This window comes from Natator depressus, chromosome 3 (assembly GCF_965152275.1).
Source record: "Natator depressus isolate rNatDep1 chromosome 3, rNatDep2.hap1, whole genome shotgun sequence".
Taxonomy (NCBI): Eukaryota; Metazoa; Chordata; order Testudines; family Cheloniidae; genus Natator; species Natator depressus.
Genome location: NC_134236.1, coordinates 205,100,536 through 205,121,040, shown reverse-complemented (window position 1 = coordinate 205,121,040; position 20,505 = coordinate 205,100,536). Strand labels below are relative to the sequence as shown.

The following is a 20,505-nucleotide window of genomic DNA, read 5'->3' as shown; positions in this document are numbered from 1 at the left end:
CTAAAAGGTGATAGAAGAAAATAAATTAACCCATAATTTAGGTGTTAGCAGTAGCTGGTTAAAGTAAGAGACTACTTACTGGTGTAATACAATTGCTGTCAAATCTCTCTTTCACTTCTTCTGGAGGAAGAAAGCCACCTAGAGAAAGAAGTTTAACAAAAACACGTCAAAAATAAATAAGAAATTAACGCCACTTTTGCAGGATTATCTGGAAACAAATGCTTATCTGAAACAGTGAACAAAAAACACGAGCCCTTCTAATAAAAACTATTTTTTGATCCCTCCAACCCAAGAGCAAGCTGTTGTTACCACTGTGTTATCTTCAATCAAAATAAGCAGAGAATTAACAAGGAACAAGACTTCATGATGGTCATGAAGTACTTCAGACAAGGTCGTTGAGAAGAAACACTGAGTAAGCTCAAAAGCTTGTCTCTTTTGAGAACAAAAGGTGGGCGAATAAAAGAAATCACCTCACTCATCTCTCTCTACTACCCTGGGACCAACACTGCTATACTGTCACTGCAAACATGAAATAGTTCATGCAGGTGGCTGCAAAGATAACTTCTTCTCCATGCTACAAGATGCTGGACAGATTTTGCCAGGAAGAGACTTCCTCTAACTAAAGCTGTTCTTGGCTTCCAAGAACTTTCCTCCTATACCTTCTCCACTTAGGGTGGCCAGATGTCCCGATTTTATAGGGACAGTCCCAATATTTGGGAATTTTTCTTATATAGGCACCTATTACCCCGCACCCCCATCCCGATTTTCCTCACTTTCTATCTGATCACCCTATCTCCCCATGTCTCCTTTCCCTTCCTGCACCGTTGTGCCTTATACCGCTGCCTCTCATTTAATGCTACAAGCATCTTCACTCTTCCTCCACAGCACTTTTGATTAGCTCTCCATTACAACAACCACCCCTCCTCTCCCAACCTAACCTTAAAAAAATTAAAACGAATCAAGAGGTGCATGGGAGAAAGAAGGGGCATTTTTCTTTTGCACAATTTACTTTAGATTGTAAGCTCATTGGAGTAAGGATGTATTTTCATAAGTTACTATACTATGCATGCCTGTGGCAGTCACCGAGCCCTACATTTTTCTGTAGTATCTAGCTTCTGCTATAATAAAAAACGGTCTATTTCAAAACAAGATGCCACTCTCACACTTAAAGCCATCAGCTACTGAGTAGCATCAGATATGATGCAAACATCCGTACCTTTTGCCAAAATTTCTTGTCTTATTCTTTGCTTCTCTTCTGCACCTTCCACTCCTTCCTTTGATGCTCTGAATCGCCTGGATCTCTGCTGATTCATTTTTGCACGGGGAGCCTAAAACATGTGTTATAGTATTTTACTCAACATTGTATTTGATGGTTTTATCCTTATCTGCTCAGTTGTTTTCTGTGACTTGGTAACACCCAACACAGCCTTATGGGGTTATTCAGACAATACATCAGGGTGGAGACAATCACGTAAAAAGTTTTGCATCTTCCAACTGGCTCCTCCCTTCTTTTACATGTTCCCTCCTCCCCCAAATGAGTTCCCATAGCTGTAAGACCACAGGAAGCTAGTACTAGTATCACTGTATGTTCTTTTGCTGAGCCAATTTCTGGGCAAGTGGCCTGTGATTTTCAAAAGGGAATAGGGGAAAGAATGTTGATACTTGGTCTTCACCATCACTGGCTGATAAAAGTCAGGTGAAAACTAAATATGCTCTCCAGGAAGCTTCTGAAGTGTCGCAATGGTCTGCCAGGTCCACTGCAACTGCAGTGACCCCAAACTAGTAGTAGTGACTCAGGATTTCCTGGCTCTCTCACGTGGTCTACGATAAAGTTATGGACTTTGAAAATAAAGTCCTAGTATCTCCAGTCTTACAATATTAAAGCAGACTAAGGGCTTGTCTTCACTACCCCGCTACATCAGCGTAGCATGTCTGGTGAAGACACACTTTCGACGGGAGAGCACTTTGCCATCGCATCAACGTAATTACTCCACCTCAAAACAAGGCAGAAGCGGTGCAGACTTACATGGTAGTGTAGACAAGCCCTTAGGCTTCTGACCACTCAGACTTCAACCATCCTTTTAGTCACCCATCTATATCAATAGCCTCGTTCAGGTATCAGCCCTAGAAACCTTAAAAACATCCATCTCAGGACATGAAGCATCCGGGAAACCAGTAAAGCCAACATCCTCCCATAATTCTTAAGTAGTCACCAGCTCCTAAACAGTACTTAATCAGGGAACTCTGCTCCCAATTTTCTCTTGACATCCTGAGTTCCACCCCCATTCTTTTGGGGACTGCCCTTCCTTTTCTCCTTTTGGACTAGGAGGCTGTATTAGCAGAAAGTCGCAGATCCACCCAAAATACCCCTCTCTCCTGTTCTGAAGCCATATTTTGTATCTTTCAACTTCCTCATCCCTTTCCAGGGATTCTTCTCATAAGTTACCAAAAAGAAAGTCTATCCTTTGTTACAGACAGGAGCAGCAGGCTGGATGCTACGGGCTTATATTCCTATCAAATTTTTATAGCCATTACTTTCTCAATCCCAAGAAAAGTAGTATTGGGAGGTGCATAGCTCAAATTTCTAAAGATGATTTTGCATAATATCCACTGAAGAATTACATTCCTACAATCTAGATGTTTCATTTTTCAAGGTATTTGTGGAATGACTAAGCACAATCGAGGATGGATAATTATGTACTGATTGTTCTAGTACTAGCAAAAATAAGTTTTTGCATGTTAACTTTACGATAAATTTCCTCCCTTCTCCTTCAAGATTGGTTTGAGTTTTTGATCAGATGCCTTACAGAGACATGGAAAATGTGCGCAAGCATAAGGGAAATTCCTGAAGTTCAGGCTCTGAACTCCCAATATAAGGTTCTCTCTTGTTATAGTTACAATTTCAGACCTAGAGATGATCCCAAAACAACGGATTCCCTTGACTCAAGAAGCAGACACCCATTTCCTCCATCCTTGCCTCAGCTTCCGTGAAACTTCCAGCTGCTTGGCAGGGTGCCTGCCCAGTTTCCTCTTTAGCTTTAGCCTATTCATGCCTATATTTCTAGTTTGATCAGGACTCAGTCTCCACATTCTCTCATGTCTTACCCTCTACTGTTGGATATTCCTCATTAGATCTTTGCCATCTCCCTGTGTCTTTAAAATTTCCCTGGCAACATACATGAAACTTACAAGTGCTGTATAACTGAGAAACATTATTTAGTATGAACTCTCTCTTACCACAATGTAACACCACAGGTAATAGGTTTACTGATGACTTTTTTTGCATCATAATACCATAAACTGTAACACGGGACACAATCTCCTAAAATCTCTAGCAGAGAACATTTTATTTAAGTTTGTTTTTGTTTGTTTTTAAGGACACAGCAACATAATTGAGTGCATATACAAACGTTTATAAGACCGCCACAATTGATATTAAAGATCTACATATGGGGCGGGAGGGGGAAATCTTTCAAAAAGATACACACAGGCAGAATCTTGAGAAAAACTGATCTGGAGCCTGTGAAACAAATTTTAGTATAACTGATAGGGTTACATAATCAGAAATGGAATACTTAGAATAATGCTTTTTTGTTGGGTTGTTCCTTCAACCAAAACACCTGTATTAACTTGTTTCCCAAGGTACTGTATACAAGTCAGCCAAGGCAAGCTGGGGAAGAAGTCAAGCAACAAATGTAGCTGAGTTCTTGAAATCTTTCAAAATACAATTAAATAAGTTGCTAAATGTTGTGTGTCCATTTGTAGCTTTTCTGATCTTTCACAGCCTGCTTGCTGCACAAACTACCACTGATTTGCCACAAGTACTCCTTTTCTTTTTACTGATTTCATAGATTCATAGGATTTAAGGCCAGAAGGGACCATTAGACTGGCCCTTATTTACAATGGACTTGTGTTCTGAGGAAGCAAAGCAGAAGCTATCCCACATAACCCTCCACCCCAATATAATACACTAGACAAGAAAGCTTTCTTTGCTAACGGTTCTTAGACATATACCAAGGTGAAGTGTTAGTCAAATATTGGGTGTAGTAATTGAAACAATACACATTAAATGAAAAGCTAAACTACTGCCTAATGAAGTTTATGAAAGCAGACAGCATCAACCTTAGCATTATATGGAAACAAGACAAACATTTCAGTACTTACTACTCCATCTATTGCCATGTAGAGAAGTCGTCTTGGCCTGACAATGTTGAAAAGTCTGTCAATGTACTCAAAAATGGCAACCATCATTTCATCTTCATTTTTGGGAGCTGGTCTATAATTTAGCAAGACATCCTGTTAATGTTTCAGATAATACATAATACAAACTATTTATGAAGTGACAAAAGTGTCACTTACTTGTCCTCAGGATGTGTACATGGATGGATAATACCATTCATATCCAAATACAGGTTATCAAACTCCACCTCATTAGGATTAGGCTTGCTGGTATCAACTGGAATTTTGATGCCATTGCATTCTTTAGGCTGTGAACACAGTAATAACAAGCCTTTCAGTATTTGCCATATTTGCAACAATTTTGTTATCAGAGAGGCTTTAAATACGTCAGACCCAAATGAGATTTAAAAAGAAAAAAGGTGAAGGAGCAAAGAGCTGAATATCAGCCCACAAAATGATTACACATAGACCATGTCTACACTACAAAACAGGCTTTGTTTAAAACTGGGCAAACATTATACGTTGTTATATGGCCACACAGACAAGAAATAAAACACTCCCACTACAATTAGGTAACATAACCAAGTTTTAGCCAGGGTTAAAACATTGTTCTTTAACATGTTTATATTTTTCCCCTCTGTCCACAAAAGCAAGAATAAAGGTGCAAAAGAGAATGTTGTAGGGCCAGCAGGACCTTACATGGCTTCTGTAAATTTGATTGACAAAGGGACCTGTCTATAGTTATAATCAGTAAGAGGTTTTACAATATCAGTCCTACTTCAGTCTTTAAACTTTATGCAAGAGATGGACTGGCACGTTTAGATAAACCAGGGCCATTATTTATTTCTCCAATATTAAATACTTAGCTTTACAGCACAGATAAAACAAAAAGACACCACTACTTTTTGGTTCTCCCTCTCTTTTTAGAAGAGTCAAAATCATGGTGAACAGATGACCTATTTTATTAGATTTGGGGGCACAGCAGAAGCACTCATGCCCATTATGCTAAGCATCACTAGTAACAGTGATAGGGATAGGAAAGAAGCACCTGCTTTCCCTTTACCTTTGGGAAACATTAGTTAAGAACGGCCATACGGGGTCAGACCAAAGGTCCATCTAGCCCAGTATCCTGTCTTCTGACCGTGGCCAATTGCAGGTGCTTCAGAAGGAGTGAACAGAACAGGCAATCATCAAGTGATCCATCCTCTGTCATCCACTACCAGCTTCTGGCAAACAGAGGCTAGGGACACTCAGAGCAGGTGTTGCATCCTTGCCCATCCTGGCTAATAGCCATTGAGGGATCTATCCTCCATGAACTTATCTAGCTCTTTTTTTTAAACACTGTTATAGTCTTGGCCTTCACAAGATCCCCCGGCAAAGAGTTCCACATGTTGACTGTGCACAGTATGAAGTACTTCCTTTTGTTTGCTTTAACCTGCTGCCTATTAATATCATTGGATAACCCCTAGGTCCGGTGTTATGTGAAGGGATAAATAACACTTCTTTATTTACTGTCTCCACACTAGTCAAGCTTTTATAGACCTGTATTGTATCCCGCACTTATTCGTGTCTTGTCCAAGCTGAAAAGTCCCTATCGTCTTAATTATTCCTCATATGGAAGCTGTTCCATACCCCTACCCATCTGTGTTGCCCTTCTCTGTATCTTTTCCAATTCTAATAGATTTTTTTTTTAAGATGGGATGACCACAGCTGCACGCAGTATTTAAGATGTGGACGCACCATGCATTTATATAGAAGCATGATATTTTCTGTCTTATCTTTCTCTTTCCTAATGCTCCTAACATTGTTAGCTTTTTTTGACTGCTGCTGCACATTGCATGGATCTTTTCAGAGAACTATCCACGATGACTCCAAGATCTCTTTCTTGAGTGGTAACAGCTAATTTAGACCCCATCATTTTGTATGTATAGCTGGGATTATATTTTCCAATGTGCATTACTTTGCATTTATCAACACTGATTTTCACCTGCCATTTTGTTGCCCAGCCATCCAGGTTTGAGAGATCCCTTTGTAACTCTTTGCAGATTGCTTTGGAGTTAACTATCTTCACTACTTTTGTTTATAGTTCAAGGTGTAAAAAGAGTTTAAGATTGGCCTCGAAAGACTAGCTTCCTCCTGCTCCCTGTACACAGACAGATATGATCCTGCCAACGCTCTTGCCCCCCAGTAGTCAGCTTTCCCTTTTGTGGGGAGGGAGGGAATACATCTCATTCTGCCCACTGACTACCAGATGTTTTGGGATGCTCAGACACCACCCATTACCTTCCAGTTTGAGGAATTTGTCTCCAAAGCAGATTGATGACCATAATTTCATGACCAATAACCAGACAAAAATCTATTACTCAATTTTCCCTTAGCCAAATCAGTAGTTTCCAACTTTCATGCCCCACGCTCTTCTTTCCACTCTGGCACACTGTAAAATGCCATTACCTAATGAACAGACCCAAAACAAACAGTTGAACAGATTGCATTAAACACCAAACAGATTACAGGCTGCAAACCCTGAATTTTCAAACTTCTGGAGACGGTCATTCCGCTGTCTCACAATCACACATGCTTTGGTCCTGCCTCTTTAATAAAAAGGACTGCTACTGCTCCCCTTATAAATAGTAAAGACACCTAATGCTCTTCATTATTAAAATTCGCAAATCATTTTTGAAGAGCTCTAGCATCTCCGTGGTATACTACAGTGTCTTGAAACTTAGCAGGAAGATACTCCTGAGGGCCTGATCTCTGAAGCACCCAAAATTAGTGGAGACTGTTGCAAGTTCTAACCTTCATCTTCCTGTGCAACCATCCCTGCACCTCACAAAGGTGTTCCAAAGACAAACTGATTGCTCTTTGTGAGACTCCGGTATTATGGCAGCAAGCACCACAGAAAATCCCTTGAGGAAATTAATAATTCTGTATTCAGTGTAGAGAGAACTAAATAATGCAGTAAGGCAGGCATGGTGCCACACACTGAATGATAAATACTGAAAAGCTGCCTTAATCCCTCAGCACCATCCATCCTGTGCATGGAATGAGACAGAGATTCTATTGAGAGAAAAAAAAATGTATGGGATCATGTAATTAGAGACTCAATGCACAGGCACAAGGGGGCCAAATTACAGTTCCATAATCAAGTACAATTTGTCATTAGTTATTTAGATTGTGGTAGCGCCCAACACATTAAGTGCTTGCCACCCAGAAGAAGACAGTCTGTACACCAAGAGCGCACAGCCCCACAAACACCTGTATGCTATGCTCAGCCTAGAAGTACTAGACCACCCAATCAACTTCTCTATTAAGATCTGCCTCCTCAGCCTTGATAAGGACAATGCAATGTCATCCTACTTTAAAAAAACAAACAAACCACGAACCCATACACCTATCTGAGCAGCTCTTATACAAAAGAGGCATTCAATCACAGAGTCCAAGCTGGAATCAGCCTCTGTACTACTCATGCAAAGAACTCATTCGCTCTTGGGCAGCTGACATGGACCATTTCTCTCAGTTCTGGTAAATGATGTAAGCCATTTCCACTCTGCAAAAGCTGTTAATAATCACATTTTAAGTGATCACTGCACAGCTGTGTCTTAAGGCTTGATCCAAAGCCCATCAATGAGACTCTTTCCCTAGGAATACATACCTTCTAGAACTTCCTTTACCAAAATACCCCCACACAACACATCTAGCAACTTCAACTATCTTTAACTATTACTGCTGGGAGAGGGAAGTGAGGAGAAGGAGTGTGTACAAGAAAGAAGGCTGTGGGGGCAGTGATAACCTGGTGTATAACAGCTATGTTAATAGTAAGGTGTTTGCACGTGGGTGGGAGAGTGGAGTGTATGTTTTGTCACATGACTTCATTTTCTAGCTTTTTGTAGCTGTGCATCAGGTACGTTACAGACATAGCAACCAGGAACGCTTCAAAATGAAGTTTGTGTAGTAACATATTGAAGATCAGGCTAAAGATTTTGCTTAAACAGTGATTCTCAAGAATGAAGTTAACTCAACAGGACAAGTTTCAGTACTGGAAACTTTTCAGTTCATGCTTCTGAATGTTTCTGTTTTAACTCAATAATGCTGCTGATCACTCAACTAGTGTGTATATATTAAGATTCCCATAGCATCATCTTAAGCAAGTGAAATTATAGTTTGACTGTAATAATGGAGCATTAAACCCTAACATTTTATCCTTGAAGCGAGTTTAGGGCATCACCTTCATTTACCTGCTGAGAAAAACACTTTCAGCAAAAAAAACCCAAAAAACAAAAAAAAACAAAGTTGCAGTAAGAAAGGGATTTAAAGTCTTTTCAGTTATAAGACACGGTACACACTGCATCTCAAGGTAGAAGTTGAGAATATTCTTAAACAGCCTGATACAATCCCTAGGGCTGTCAAGCGATTGAAAATGTAGAAAACATCAAAAATATTTAAATAAATGGTATTCTATTATTGTTTAACAGTGCAATTAATCGTAATTAATTTTTTAATATATTGATTTCAATTACAACATAGAATACAAAGTGTACAGTCCTCACTTTATATTTATTTTTATTACAAATATTTGTGCTGTAAAAAACAAAGGAAATAGCATTTTTCAATTCATCTCATAAAAGTATCATAATACAATCTCTTTATCATGAACACTGAACTTACAAATGTAGATTTTCTTTTGTTACATAACTGCACTCAAAAACAAAATGTAGAACTTTAGAGCCTACAAGTCCACTCAGTCCTACTACTTATTCAGCCAATCGCTAAGACAAACAAGTTTGTTTACATTTATGGGAGATAATGCTGCCGGCTTCTTATTTACAATGTCACCTGAAAGTGAGAACAGACATTCGCACAGCACTTTTGTAGCTAGCACTGCAAGATATTTACATGCCAGATATGCTAAACATTCGAATGCCCCTTCATGCTTTGGCTACCATTCCAGTGGACATGCTTCCATGCTGATGACACTCGTTAAAAAAAAAAAATGAGTTCATTAAATTTGTGACTGAACTCTTTGGGGGAGAATAGTATGTCTCCTGCTCTGTTTTACCTGCATTCTGCCATGTATTTCATATTATAGCAGTCTCGGATGATGACCCAGCACATGTTGTTTGTTTTAAGAACACTGACTGCAGATTTGACAACACACAAAGAAGGTACCAATGTGAGATTTCTAAAGATAGCTACAGCACTCAACCCAAGGTTTAAGAATCTGAAGTGCCTTCCAAAATCTGAGCGGGACAAGGTGTGGAGCACATTTTCAGAAATCTTAATAGAGCAACACTCCGATGCGGAAATTGCAGAACCCGAACCATCAAAAAAGAAAGTCAACCTTCTGCTGGTGACAACTGACTCAGATGATGAAAGTGAACATGCATCGGTCTGCATTGCTTTGGATCGTTATTGAGCAGAACACGTCATCAGCATGGATGCATGTCCTCTGGAATGGTGGTTGAAGATGAAGGGACATATGAATCTTTAGTGCATTTGGCACGTAAATATCTTGAAACATCAGCTACAACAGTGCCATGCAAATGTCTGCTCTCACTTTCAGGTGACATTATAAACAAGAAGCAGGCAGCATTATCTCCTGCAAAAAAATTTTTTTATCCGAGTGACTGGCTGAACAAGAAGTAGGACTGAGTGTACTTGTAGGCTCTAAAGTTTTACATTGTTTTATTTTTGAATGCAGTTATTTTTTGTATGTAATTCTACATTTGTAAGTTCAACTTTCATGATAAAGAGACTGCATTACTTGTATGAGGTAAATTGAAAAATACTATTTATTTTGGTTTTTACAGCACAAATATTTGTGATAAAAATAAATATAAAATGAGCACTGTACACTTTGTATTCTGTGTTTTAATTTAAATCAATACAGTTGAAAATGTAGAAAACATCCAAAAATTGTTAATAAATTTCAATTGGTATTCTATTGTTTAAAAGTGCGATTAATCGCAATTGTTTTTTTGAGTTAATGCATGAGTGAACTGCAATTAATCAACAGCCCTAATAATTACAAATATAGTTCAAACTTCACTTTATTATACTCAGATTATGAACATAGGAATAAAAGAGGGCAGTTGTTAGTGGATTTTCGAACTCATGTGGCATCATTCAGTAGTCTGAAAGAACCTTTATCAAATCTCTTCTGAGTTACTGTTATGCACTATCATCACTGACTACATCCTTAAAATGAAATCATCAGTTTCCCAGATCTTGACGTTTTTGGTAAGACTTTACATTCCTTGTATTACCAGATTCAAATAGAGAACTGAAAGCAGAAAATATCACAGATCATGCACCAGGTCCAGAAGAACTAGTACTCCAGGTTTAAAAGCCATCAAATAATGTCTTGCTTCACATCTCTTACAGATAGTCCATATTCATGAAAACAAGAAATCCTGCCAGTATTTTCTCTTGAAGCACGAATCAACGTTTAAAAAATACTGAAGATAAAATAAATCAGATGGTAAGATTTATGATCAGGATAACTCCAGCCTTTTTTAAAGCTAATTTTCTCTCTCTGATTCTCCCTTCTATTATGCATCCAGATCAGTCAAAGTACATCTCAGACTATCTGACTAATCATGAAATAAGAACATTATGTAATATGGAGAATTAAGCAAAAGTTTGTATCAGATGCATTGATACATGCATCTGATACAAATGTATCAGTGGGTCTGTTAGCCAAAGTTATTTTCTACGCTAACTTTGAACAATTTAATATTATAAAGCTTTTCGAGTCAACTGAGAGCGTCACTTTAAAAAAAAACAAAACAGAATTCATTCTAACTGATTATATAATGGGACAAGACAGCCATCTTCTCTTTACTTCTATTTGTTCTTTCAATCAAACACCTCACCATAGCTAACTGATTCAAGTATAAAAGGCTTACAACTATATGATATAGAACATAAAATTGCCCTCCGGTGATATTTCGCTTCACCTTCAACATTATATTTTGCTTATATTCAGGCTCTTTTTAAAGATTTTGTAAAGCAGCTTGGTTTAACTTTACCCTTATATGCTCATATAACCAATACGCCACCATCAAATTTTCAATGAAAAATAGTCTTGTAATGGATTGAAGTATCTGGGAATGATGTCTCTTGTGATATAACTAAATTGTTCAAACAACTGAAAATAGATCTCCGGATATGACACTCTAGCTGTCACTTTATTAGGTCATGTGAACTTGATTAATATTCTCCCCAGGATTTTGTAGTATCTTCAATCTTTCTCTTATTCTTCCTGCTTGATTTAAGATTAACCAATTTATTTCTCTTTGTAAAATAAAAGAGCAAGGATCGACTTGTTAATATTTCAAAAAGAGACAAGCTTCCATGAGATCCAACTCAACTTTTGAATTTATGGCCAGATTTCGATACCAACAATCACAAATATACTTTATTCCATGTAGTGTCCCATGGAAAACAGGATTTACTCCTGGAGTAAGTCACTATTCAATGTAAGAACATCAGGATCAGACACAAATTAAATTTGCCATAAACTGTTTCCACAAGAGGTTTAAAATTCAAAATGATCTGGACAAACTGGAGAAATGGTCTGAAGTAAATCGGATTCAATTCAATAAGGACAACTGCAAAGTACTCCACTTAGGAAGGAACAATCAGTTGCACACACACAAAATGGAAAATGGCTGTCTAGGAAGGAGTACTGCAGAAAGGGATCTGGGGGTCAGAGTAGTTCACAAGCTAAATGAGAGTCAGTGTAACACTGTTGAAAAAAAAAACAAAACAAAACAAAACATTCTGGGATGTATTAGCAGGAATGTTGTAAGCAAAACACAAGAAGTAATTCTTCCGCTCTACTACACGCTAATTAGACCTCAACTGGAATACTGTGTGCAGCTCTGGGCAACACATTTCAGGAAATGTGGACAAACGAGAAAATCCAGAGAGGAGCAACAAAAATGATTAAAGGTCTAGAAAACATGACCAATGAGGAAAGATTGAAAAAAACTGGGTTTATTTAGTCTGGAGAAGAGAAGGGGGTGGGGGGGGGGAAGGACACAAATGACATGATAACAGTTTTCAAGTACATAAAAGGTGGTTACAAGGAGGAGGGAGAAACCTTGTTATCCTTACCGTCTGACGACAGGCCAAGAAGCAATGGCCTTAAATTGCAGAAAGGGAGGTTTAGGCTGGAAATTAGGAAAAACTTCCTAACTGTCGTGATGGTTAAGCACTGAAATAAACTGCCTAGGGAGTTTGTGGAATCTCCATCACTGGAGATTTTTTTTAAGAGCAGGTTAGACAAACACCTGTCAGGGACGGTCTAGATAATAATCACTCTGGACATTAGTGCAGAGGACTGGACTAGATAACCTTTTAAGGTCCCTTCTAGTCCCAGATTCTATATAATCTCATTAAGTGTGGTCCCAAACATTAGTCACTCTCACCATTATACTTTAAACTCTTCAGAGAACTGTCCAATTTTATTCCAGGATGTGAAAATTTTAGTTACAAAAGATGGGAAAGTGATCACAATCTTAGTAAGATGAAGATTTTATGTATTGTTTTTTACGCTTACACAGATGTCTGAACAAATAAAAACAGCTTTTCAATGATTTATACACAAACAAAGGCTGCTCTCATCAGTAAGATAAAAAACCATACAGAATTAGGAAATACAAAATGAAGGATTAAATTTAAGGATTAAAAAGATAGCAAAATCAAGTACTTTCATATTAGGAAATACCAGAATGAACATTGCCCACGCAACCTTAATTTAGCTGCCTTGTGTGTATGCATTATGATACAGCCTTTCATTAGATGCAGAAGTGACTACCTGTGAAAAATCTGGGGGTAAGGACCTCTGATAGAGGCAGGGATGGAACCCCAGTCTCTAGGGCAGTTGTCAACTGCCCTAACCACAAGGCCATCCCCCTTCTTCCTACACTCCCCTGCCTCATTCATCACAAACCTTCAACTTCTGCAATAAAAAAAAGGCAGGGACCCTATAGAAAACAGACTTCCTCACTACACCGATTCATTCCCATAGTACATCCATCCTACCCCAATGAACTTGGGTCCTGTTTGGTTTAAAAGAGAGCTCATGTAAGACTACCATAATGCATATGCACAAGGGGGCCAAATTAAGGTTGCATAGGAAACATTCACTTTGGCATTTCCTAATTTGAGTGCTTGACTTCGCAGCCTTTTACTCTTTTTTAATCCTTAAATCCCTAATTTTTTATAGTTTAGTATATTTATGAGAGCAACCTTAACATTAAGTCAAGGTTTTTGCTTGTGAATTGCCTTAGTTTAATAAAATTCTCTATGTAAGTGCTACTTAACTAGTAAAGTACTTACAAATGTCATCTTTAATGTGAACTTTATTGTCATTGTTATCTTTGTGAAGCTCATTCAAAAAGAGAAGAGAATCAATTTTGAAAACTACCAATCTGCAATCTGTGTGTTTGTCCTTTTTCCCTTATCATATATGGAGAGCATGAAAGCGTTTGGCTTCTATTCCAACCCAAGAAAGGTGAAAGAAAGGTGAAAGAGTTGCTTGACTTTTCACACTGAAGCAAGAAAAGCTGCAGTTTTTAGACCTTCATCTAGAGCAGGGATGGGCAAACTTTTTGGCCTGAGGGCCACATCTGGGTATGGAAATTGTATGGCGGGCCATAAATGCTCACAAAATTGGGGGTTGGGGTGTGGGAGGGAGTTAGGGTTTCAGCAGGGGGGTGCGGGTTCTGTGGTGGGACTGGGGGTGAGAGGTTGGGGGTGCAAGAGGGTGCTCCGGCCTGGGACCAAGGGGTCAGAGGTTGGGAGGGGGATCAGGGATAGGGCAGGGGCACAGGAGGGGGTCAGGGGTGCAGGCTCCGGGCAGCGCTTACCTCTAGCAGCTCCTGGAAGCAGCGGCATGCCCTCCCTCTGGCTCATATGCAGAGGCAAGGCCAGGTGGCTCTGCACGCTGCTCTGTCCACAGGCACTGCCCCTACAGCTCCCACTGGCCGCGGCTGCTGGCCAATGGGAACCGCAGGGGCAGTGTGTGGCGCCCCCTGGCTACCCCTACATAGCTGGGACAATCCACTGCTTCCAGGAGCTCCAGCATTCATGGAGCGGGGCAAGCTCCTAACCCCACTCCCTGGCTGGATCTCAAGGGCTGGAGCAGTCTGAAGGGTCTAAAATGTCTGAAGGGCTGGATGCAGTCCCCGGGCCATAGTTTGCCCACCCCTAATCTAGAAACTAGTACGTAAGCTCAGCTCAAGCAACTGCTGTAAGGGAAAGTTAATCCTCACCCACCTCACCGTTGACAGAAAAAAACCCCAAAAGACTGTTAGACAGTATTCCTTATCAAGCTATTGAATCATCCATTTAAATATCAGAAGAATGAAATGGATACGTGAGAGATCATGAAACACTTGACAATGTTCCAAGAGGTCAGAGCACAATTATACCTCTCAATCCCAAAAATATTATGAAGAAATTGAAGGAAATTCAGAGCGAACGTACAAGCATGATTAAGTGGTTTGAGGACTATATAGGAGAAAAAATAAAGTGAACAAGATGTGTTCAATCATTCTTCCCCCAAAATTTCCCATTACACCATTTTCCACCCCTAAAGTATGTCGCCTACAACTGTTACTTTTATATCATAGCATACACAAGTTTACTTGTAATTGGTTGTGATGAAGCACTGACATTTTTGTATCAGTATTGTAAAACTACATTTAAGTTTGTTGCTTTAAAACCTAAAACTCTGCAGCTGAGAAGTGGTCTTAGTTGCTAAAAAAAACCCTTGTGATCTCTCCACATCTCTGCAGTTTGCTAACAATTATAAATCTGATAGAATATTTTCTATTAGTTACTTATTGTACAGGCCTAACCGCCCAAAAGAAATTAGCACTGTAAACAGAACACCATCTCCACAGCATCAGGCCATTCAACTTTTCAACAGTATTTTTTCCTTTACATTTTTCACATTTTGCCAAAGTTTAATAGCAGCAACAGTGACCTCCAGGTCAGACATTTCACGGCAATTAATGACCAGACGTGCTAAAGACCTTCAGATTCACTTTCGGCTATCAATTCATCCAGTCAGTCATTAAGCAATAATGGTTTCCTGGTAGCTAAAGTTAAATTGTCATTAATGATAGTGCCAATAAAAGATGATGGCATAAATAGAACTAAAAGCGAGTACAACAAATATAAGAACTGCTAGCTTCTGTGCCACGTAAAACGACCATGGGGGGGAAGTCAAAAAGTCAGCAAGTAAAGACTTACAATCCCAGGAGGGCACGGGAGGGGGAAACACAAAAACCATTACTTGATACTAACTGTAGCTTAGGAGCAAACAAGTTTAGTTCTCTTGAGTTTTGCAGAAAATACGATAAGAAATGCTACATAAAAGGTCCAGTTTTCAGAGCATTTGGAAACAGCAGCAGCCACGTGATAAGAAAACTTTTAGTTTCCATTCAAAGAACTAAACAGGCAGATGCTGGACGATGTCATGGCACCACTATTCAGCTTCTTCCCTATTATTTATTACTTGCACAGTGCCACAGGATTAGTTAGCACTAAATATGACACACGAGCATTTGCTAGATATAAATCAATCCACGAAAATGTATCAAAAGACAACTGATCGTGCACCTTAACATAGCAAGTAACGTCACAAATCAGCAGAGTACTAAAGAGCTTTTCAGTCCTTTGGGTTTGTTCACAAGTGGGGAGAAGTGGTGTCTTTGTTACATGCTTGTACAGTGCCTAGCATAATGGGGGGTGGGGGGGGAAGAGGCATCCACAACACACACACGCAGTGCAATGCAGTCAAGGGAAACCCAGCTCTCCACGCAGAAAGATTTTGAGGCTGCCCAGGCTGGAGGGCTACTAGCTGTATCCCCACACTCAGCCTGGGCTGAGGAGACTCACGCAGGGAGAGCTGAAGATCAACCAGAGCTCCGGGCCCCGCGGGAAGGGGGCTCCCAGCTCAGCCAAGGGGGCGGAATGGCTACGGAGTCAGCCCCGTGTGCAGCTACCGGAGTCCACGCGGACCCAGCGGGAGCTGGGATGGGGGGGGGTGTTTGTGGCTGGCGGGGGGCCGGGCCCCAGAAGGCAGGGGGGAGGCTGCTGGGGGCCGGGGGGAGGGAGCAGGTGGTGGCTGGGGACGAGGTGGTGGCGGCTGGGAGCCGATCCCCAGGACGGGGGGGTGGGGGGGTTGCTGGGAGATGGAGGCCGAGCCCCGGGACGGGAAGTGCGGGGGGAGGCTGCTGGGGGGAGCCCCGGGACGGAGAGAATGGGGCGGCGCCGGCCTCACCTTCTCCTCCACGCTATGGACGATGATGGAGGGGTACTTGCGGCTGAGCCAGCGGAAGAAGGCCGGGACTCCCATGGCCCCGCGTGGGGATACAGCCGCGGCCGCGTAGCTGGAATTGGAATCCAGGCGGCGGCAGCAGCAACCGGACTTCCGGGGCAAGGGGCAGCGCGAGGCATGATGGGGAAAAAAGTGCTGCGGAGCGGCGGCGAACGGGGTAAGTCACGTGACTTCGGGCGGCCATATTCGGGCATGCGCAGTGTGGGCTCTCTTCCTCCCCCCCCCACCTCAGAGGGGCTAGAGGCGGGGCCAGCCCTGGTCCTTCCTACGCACGGCTCCCGCGGCCACACGCGGGCCTGAGCCTGCAGGCGGCGCCAAGGGCCGCCAGCCTACGCGGGCTGTTGGGGGCCCGCCCGCCCCCTTTAGCCCGTTCGCCGCGGCCTGACAGGACGGGCCGCCGCGCTGCTCCTGCGCGTGCTCGCAGGGACTGAGCATGCTCAGTGGCATCTGCTGAAGCCGCTGCCCTCAGGTGGGCGTGAGAGAGCTGCTGCCGGCGAAGGGGGGTTGGGCAGGAGGCTCTACCCGACAGAGCCACAGCGAGGGGCAGAGGGGATACAAGTGCCCCCTGCTGCCCCCAGCCGTCCCAGGTCGCTACCCCGGCCCAGCAAGGCAGCAAGTCGTGACAGGGCAGCAAAAAAAGAAGCCCCCCCCCGACCCATCGGGGCAGTTGCAATATGTGACATGACACCGTTGTCGAGGCAGAAGGGCTCCAGCAGGATCGACCCCAGGGCTGCTTGAGGACACCCCCCAGTAGCATGAATTTCACACACACGCACCTTGGTCAGCCTAAGTTTGTGGTGCAGACCAGGCCCTAAGTCTGCTAAAAGTCCCCCCCCCCCCTTTCCAGGGGACTTAAAACCCCAATAAACACAAAAGCAGGGCCCCCCCCACTACCTCTTCACCTTTCCCCACTCTACAGCAGACCAAGACAACAGACGCTCCCACCCCTCTTGGACGCACGCCAACCTGAGGCATGCATTGGCAACCAGCCAAGATGGTCGTCCTAGGCCTACCTTCCCTCAGGAAGATGCGGCTAGACAGCACTCTTCTTCAGCTCCTGACCCCAGCCACCCGCCAACCCACAACATGGCCCTCTTTGCTTTTAGCTCCTCTCTTGAAGCCTGGCACCTACTCCTGGCTGTCATGGGGCTGGGCTGATTGGGCCCCCAGCAGGCCGTTAACGCTTTTCTGACTCACATGGAGTTTGTACATCTCATCGCAGGCCGCAGGTGGAATTGGCTGTATCGCAGAAGTAGTCACCACCTCTTCTGAGGCTATGTCTACACTATGCAGCTTTAACGACACAGGTGTATTGCTACAGCCGGGCTGCAAGAAGGTGCATAGTGTAGCCACTGGTGGCCAGCTCTCCTGCTGACAAAAAACTTCCACCCCCAAGTGAGTGGCCTTAGCTTTGTCAGCAGGAGAGCGTTCCTGCCAACAAAGCGCTGTTCACGCTGGCGGTTGTTGTCGGCAAAACTTTTGTCTTCGGGGGGGGGGGGGGGGGGGGGCTGTTTCTTAACACCTCTGAAAGACAAAAGTTTATCTGACAAAAGATACCACCACACCCACCTAGTCTATTTTACAATCTATCCATAACCAGTTGATCAACTTTCAGGAAGAATTGCTTTATTAGTTATTTATTTGAGCATAAGCTTTCGTGAGCTACAGCTCACTTCATCGGTGCATCCGATGAAGTGAGCTGTAGCTCACAAAAGCTTATGCTCAAATAAATTGGTTAGTCTCTAAGGTGCCACAAGTACTCCTTTTCTTTTTGCGAATACAGACTAACACGGCTGTTACTCTGAAACCTGTCTTTATTGGTTATGGTGAATTTTAATTTTTGTGGAAGTGCCCAAATCTTGGGATCTATGATTGGAATTATGATTTCCTATTAGTAATAATTATAAAGTATGGGCATCATTTTATAAATTTAACTAAAGAAATAAATTGTGTAAAATCAATCAGAAGGATTTTTAGAACAAGCTTGTTTAGAGGATGTGAGTTTACAAAGAAGAAAGAAGACTTCTTGAAAACTGAAAAGAACATTTTTTAAGGTCCGGATTGTTGCTTACTCTGCATACTGGTGGAGGGGAGTAAAGGAGCGTAAGGTACTGCTTTTTTTTCTCCATGCAGAACACCTTCATTGTAAGTAGCAGCGCATGACCCACATCTACACAATGCAGCAGAAGGCAAAAAATCCCTGAAGTCACTGCCAAGCTGACCTGGGGGGAAATTCCTTCCTGGAACCCAACAGGACCCACTGGTATAGATCAATAGCAGATTACTTACCCTCTGAAGCAACCACAATACTTTCACCCTCTTCTATTCCTAAATCCCAACACCACCACCCCAAGCAAACACAAAATAAAAAACCTTACCCCAAGCAGAATTTTTACCCTGAAAAAGAAGTTCAGAGACTCCATGAAGTCCATTAGGACTCTTGATTTATGTGGAAGACGATCAGACAGTATGCTGATGGGCAGCAGTATAAAACCAATAGACAGCAAAGTGGGAACCAAGAACCCAATTCTGACTCCTGGGGCACTGCATCGCACTGCCCCTTCCTTAGTGCACCTTGGTAATTGGCAATCTTGCCTTAAGTATAATTTCCAAATGCATTATTCAATTAACTACAAACTATGTAAAAAAAATTCTCCTCTGGCTCTAGCTATATGACACATTTCATCCAGAAAACAGTTGTATAAAGAAAATTAAGCAAGGTGTTGCTACCAAGACTTAAGATTTTTTTCCCCCTGTTCCACAGAAAGGATATGGGTGCACACAGTAAGGAAACAGGTCTGAAATGTAAGAGGAGAGGGTATTTTTCCCCTTCAGAACGGATTTACGGAAATGTTGCCTCTTGTGGTGATTCACAAAGCGAGCAACAGCAGCAGTCTTTAAGAAAAGTCATAATGATTATAGAGCGTTGAAAGTACATAACTGAGCTGGTGCAATTTCCACAGAAGCACAAACTGGAAAATTGGAAGGCACGATTTGTGACAAATACAAGGAGCAGCAATAAAAAAACATACCTTGTCACATCATTTGTACATTGCATAAGCAAATAAAACTAAAATCAGCCATTTGAGGATGTTGAAACTGAATTAAATCTTCAGATATTAAATGGGATTAACGTGATCAAGATTTTGTACTCTACCATGACTTTGTGACAATATACCGACTTCATTAGGGCAATGACAGTGGTGAGAATGTAAGAAAGAGTTCTGGGGAAACGTTAATAAAAATAATCTCAGTACTGGGTATTGAGTCATCTACACTGATTGGAGGGAGAGCGGGAAGGAAAGAACTGTAGGTATTTAACAAATTAACCCAGTCTTGTACTTCTCATTATTCATAGCTTCCGTTAGCTATGATATTAAACCATGTATGATTATCTCTCTGTTTTAAAATCTGTGACTTGAATAGGTTTCTCAGTAACCTCAGATTGGTACGACATCTGTTGTATGAGGTAAAAATAGGCCTCTGTTCCTTCAAAAATGTACCCTGACTGAAGCATGTTATTGTAGCACTACTACTCCTAGAAATTAGTGTACTTACCACATAGAACAAATTAGCTTAATCCTATCCTCTCTCCCCCCCTTCCTTTTTCCTCACTAGGTGGTCTAATTGGTTGGTGTAAACTGGTGTAGCGCTATTGACTTCAGTAGCACCATATTGAATTACACCAGCTGAGGAACAAAATGAAACATATGCTGCTACTAACAGGCCTTTTGAATGACAATTTTTTCCCTCAATAAAATATAGAAGGATAGTTTGTGAACAAAAGCAACAAGATGAACGTACTTATCTAGCTAAGGTATTTATATGGTTGCCATTACCCTAATATCTGAGTATATCTTAATCTTTAATGTATTTTTTTCTCACGACCCCCCTGTGAAGTAGGGAAATAATATTACCCCATTTTACAGATGGGAACAGAGGCCAAGCCAACGCTACAAGCTTACATCGGT

The 20,505-nt window shown here is 41.6% G+C and overlaps 1 protein-coding gene across 1 annotated transcript in view; it reads right to left on the bottom strand.

Annotated features, from left to right (window-relative positions):
- XRN2 (5'-3' exoribonuclease 2) overlaps window positions 1-16,628 on the bottom strand; it is an 88,203-nt gene extending 71,575 nt beyond the window's left edge. Inside the window, exons 1-5 of the mRNA XM_074949748.1 lie at window positions 16,478-16,628; window positions 4,360-4,487; window positions 4,165-4,276; window positions 1,217-1,328; window positions 80-138 (exon numbers count right to left, since the gene is read on the bottom strand). Of these exons, the coding sequence (XP_074805849.1) occupies window positions 80-138; window positions 1,217-1,328; window positions 4,165-4,276; window positions 4,360-4,487; window positions 16,478-16,552 (486 nt within the window). The 5' untranslated portion in view covers window positions 16,553-16,628. The remainder of the gene's footprint in view (window positions 1-79; window positions 139-1,216; window positions 1,329-4,164; window positions 4,277-4,359; window positions 4,488-16,477) is intronic.
- Between the last annotated feature and the right edge of the window lie 3,877 nt (window positions 16,629-20,505).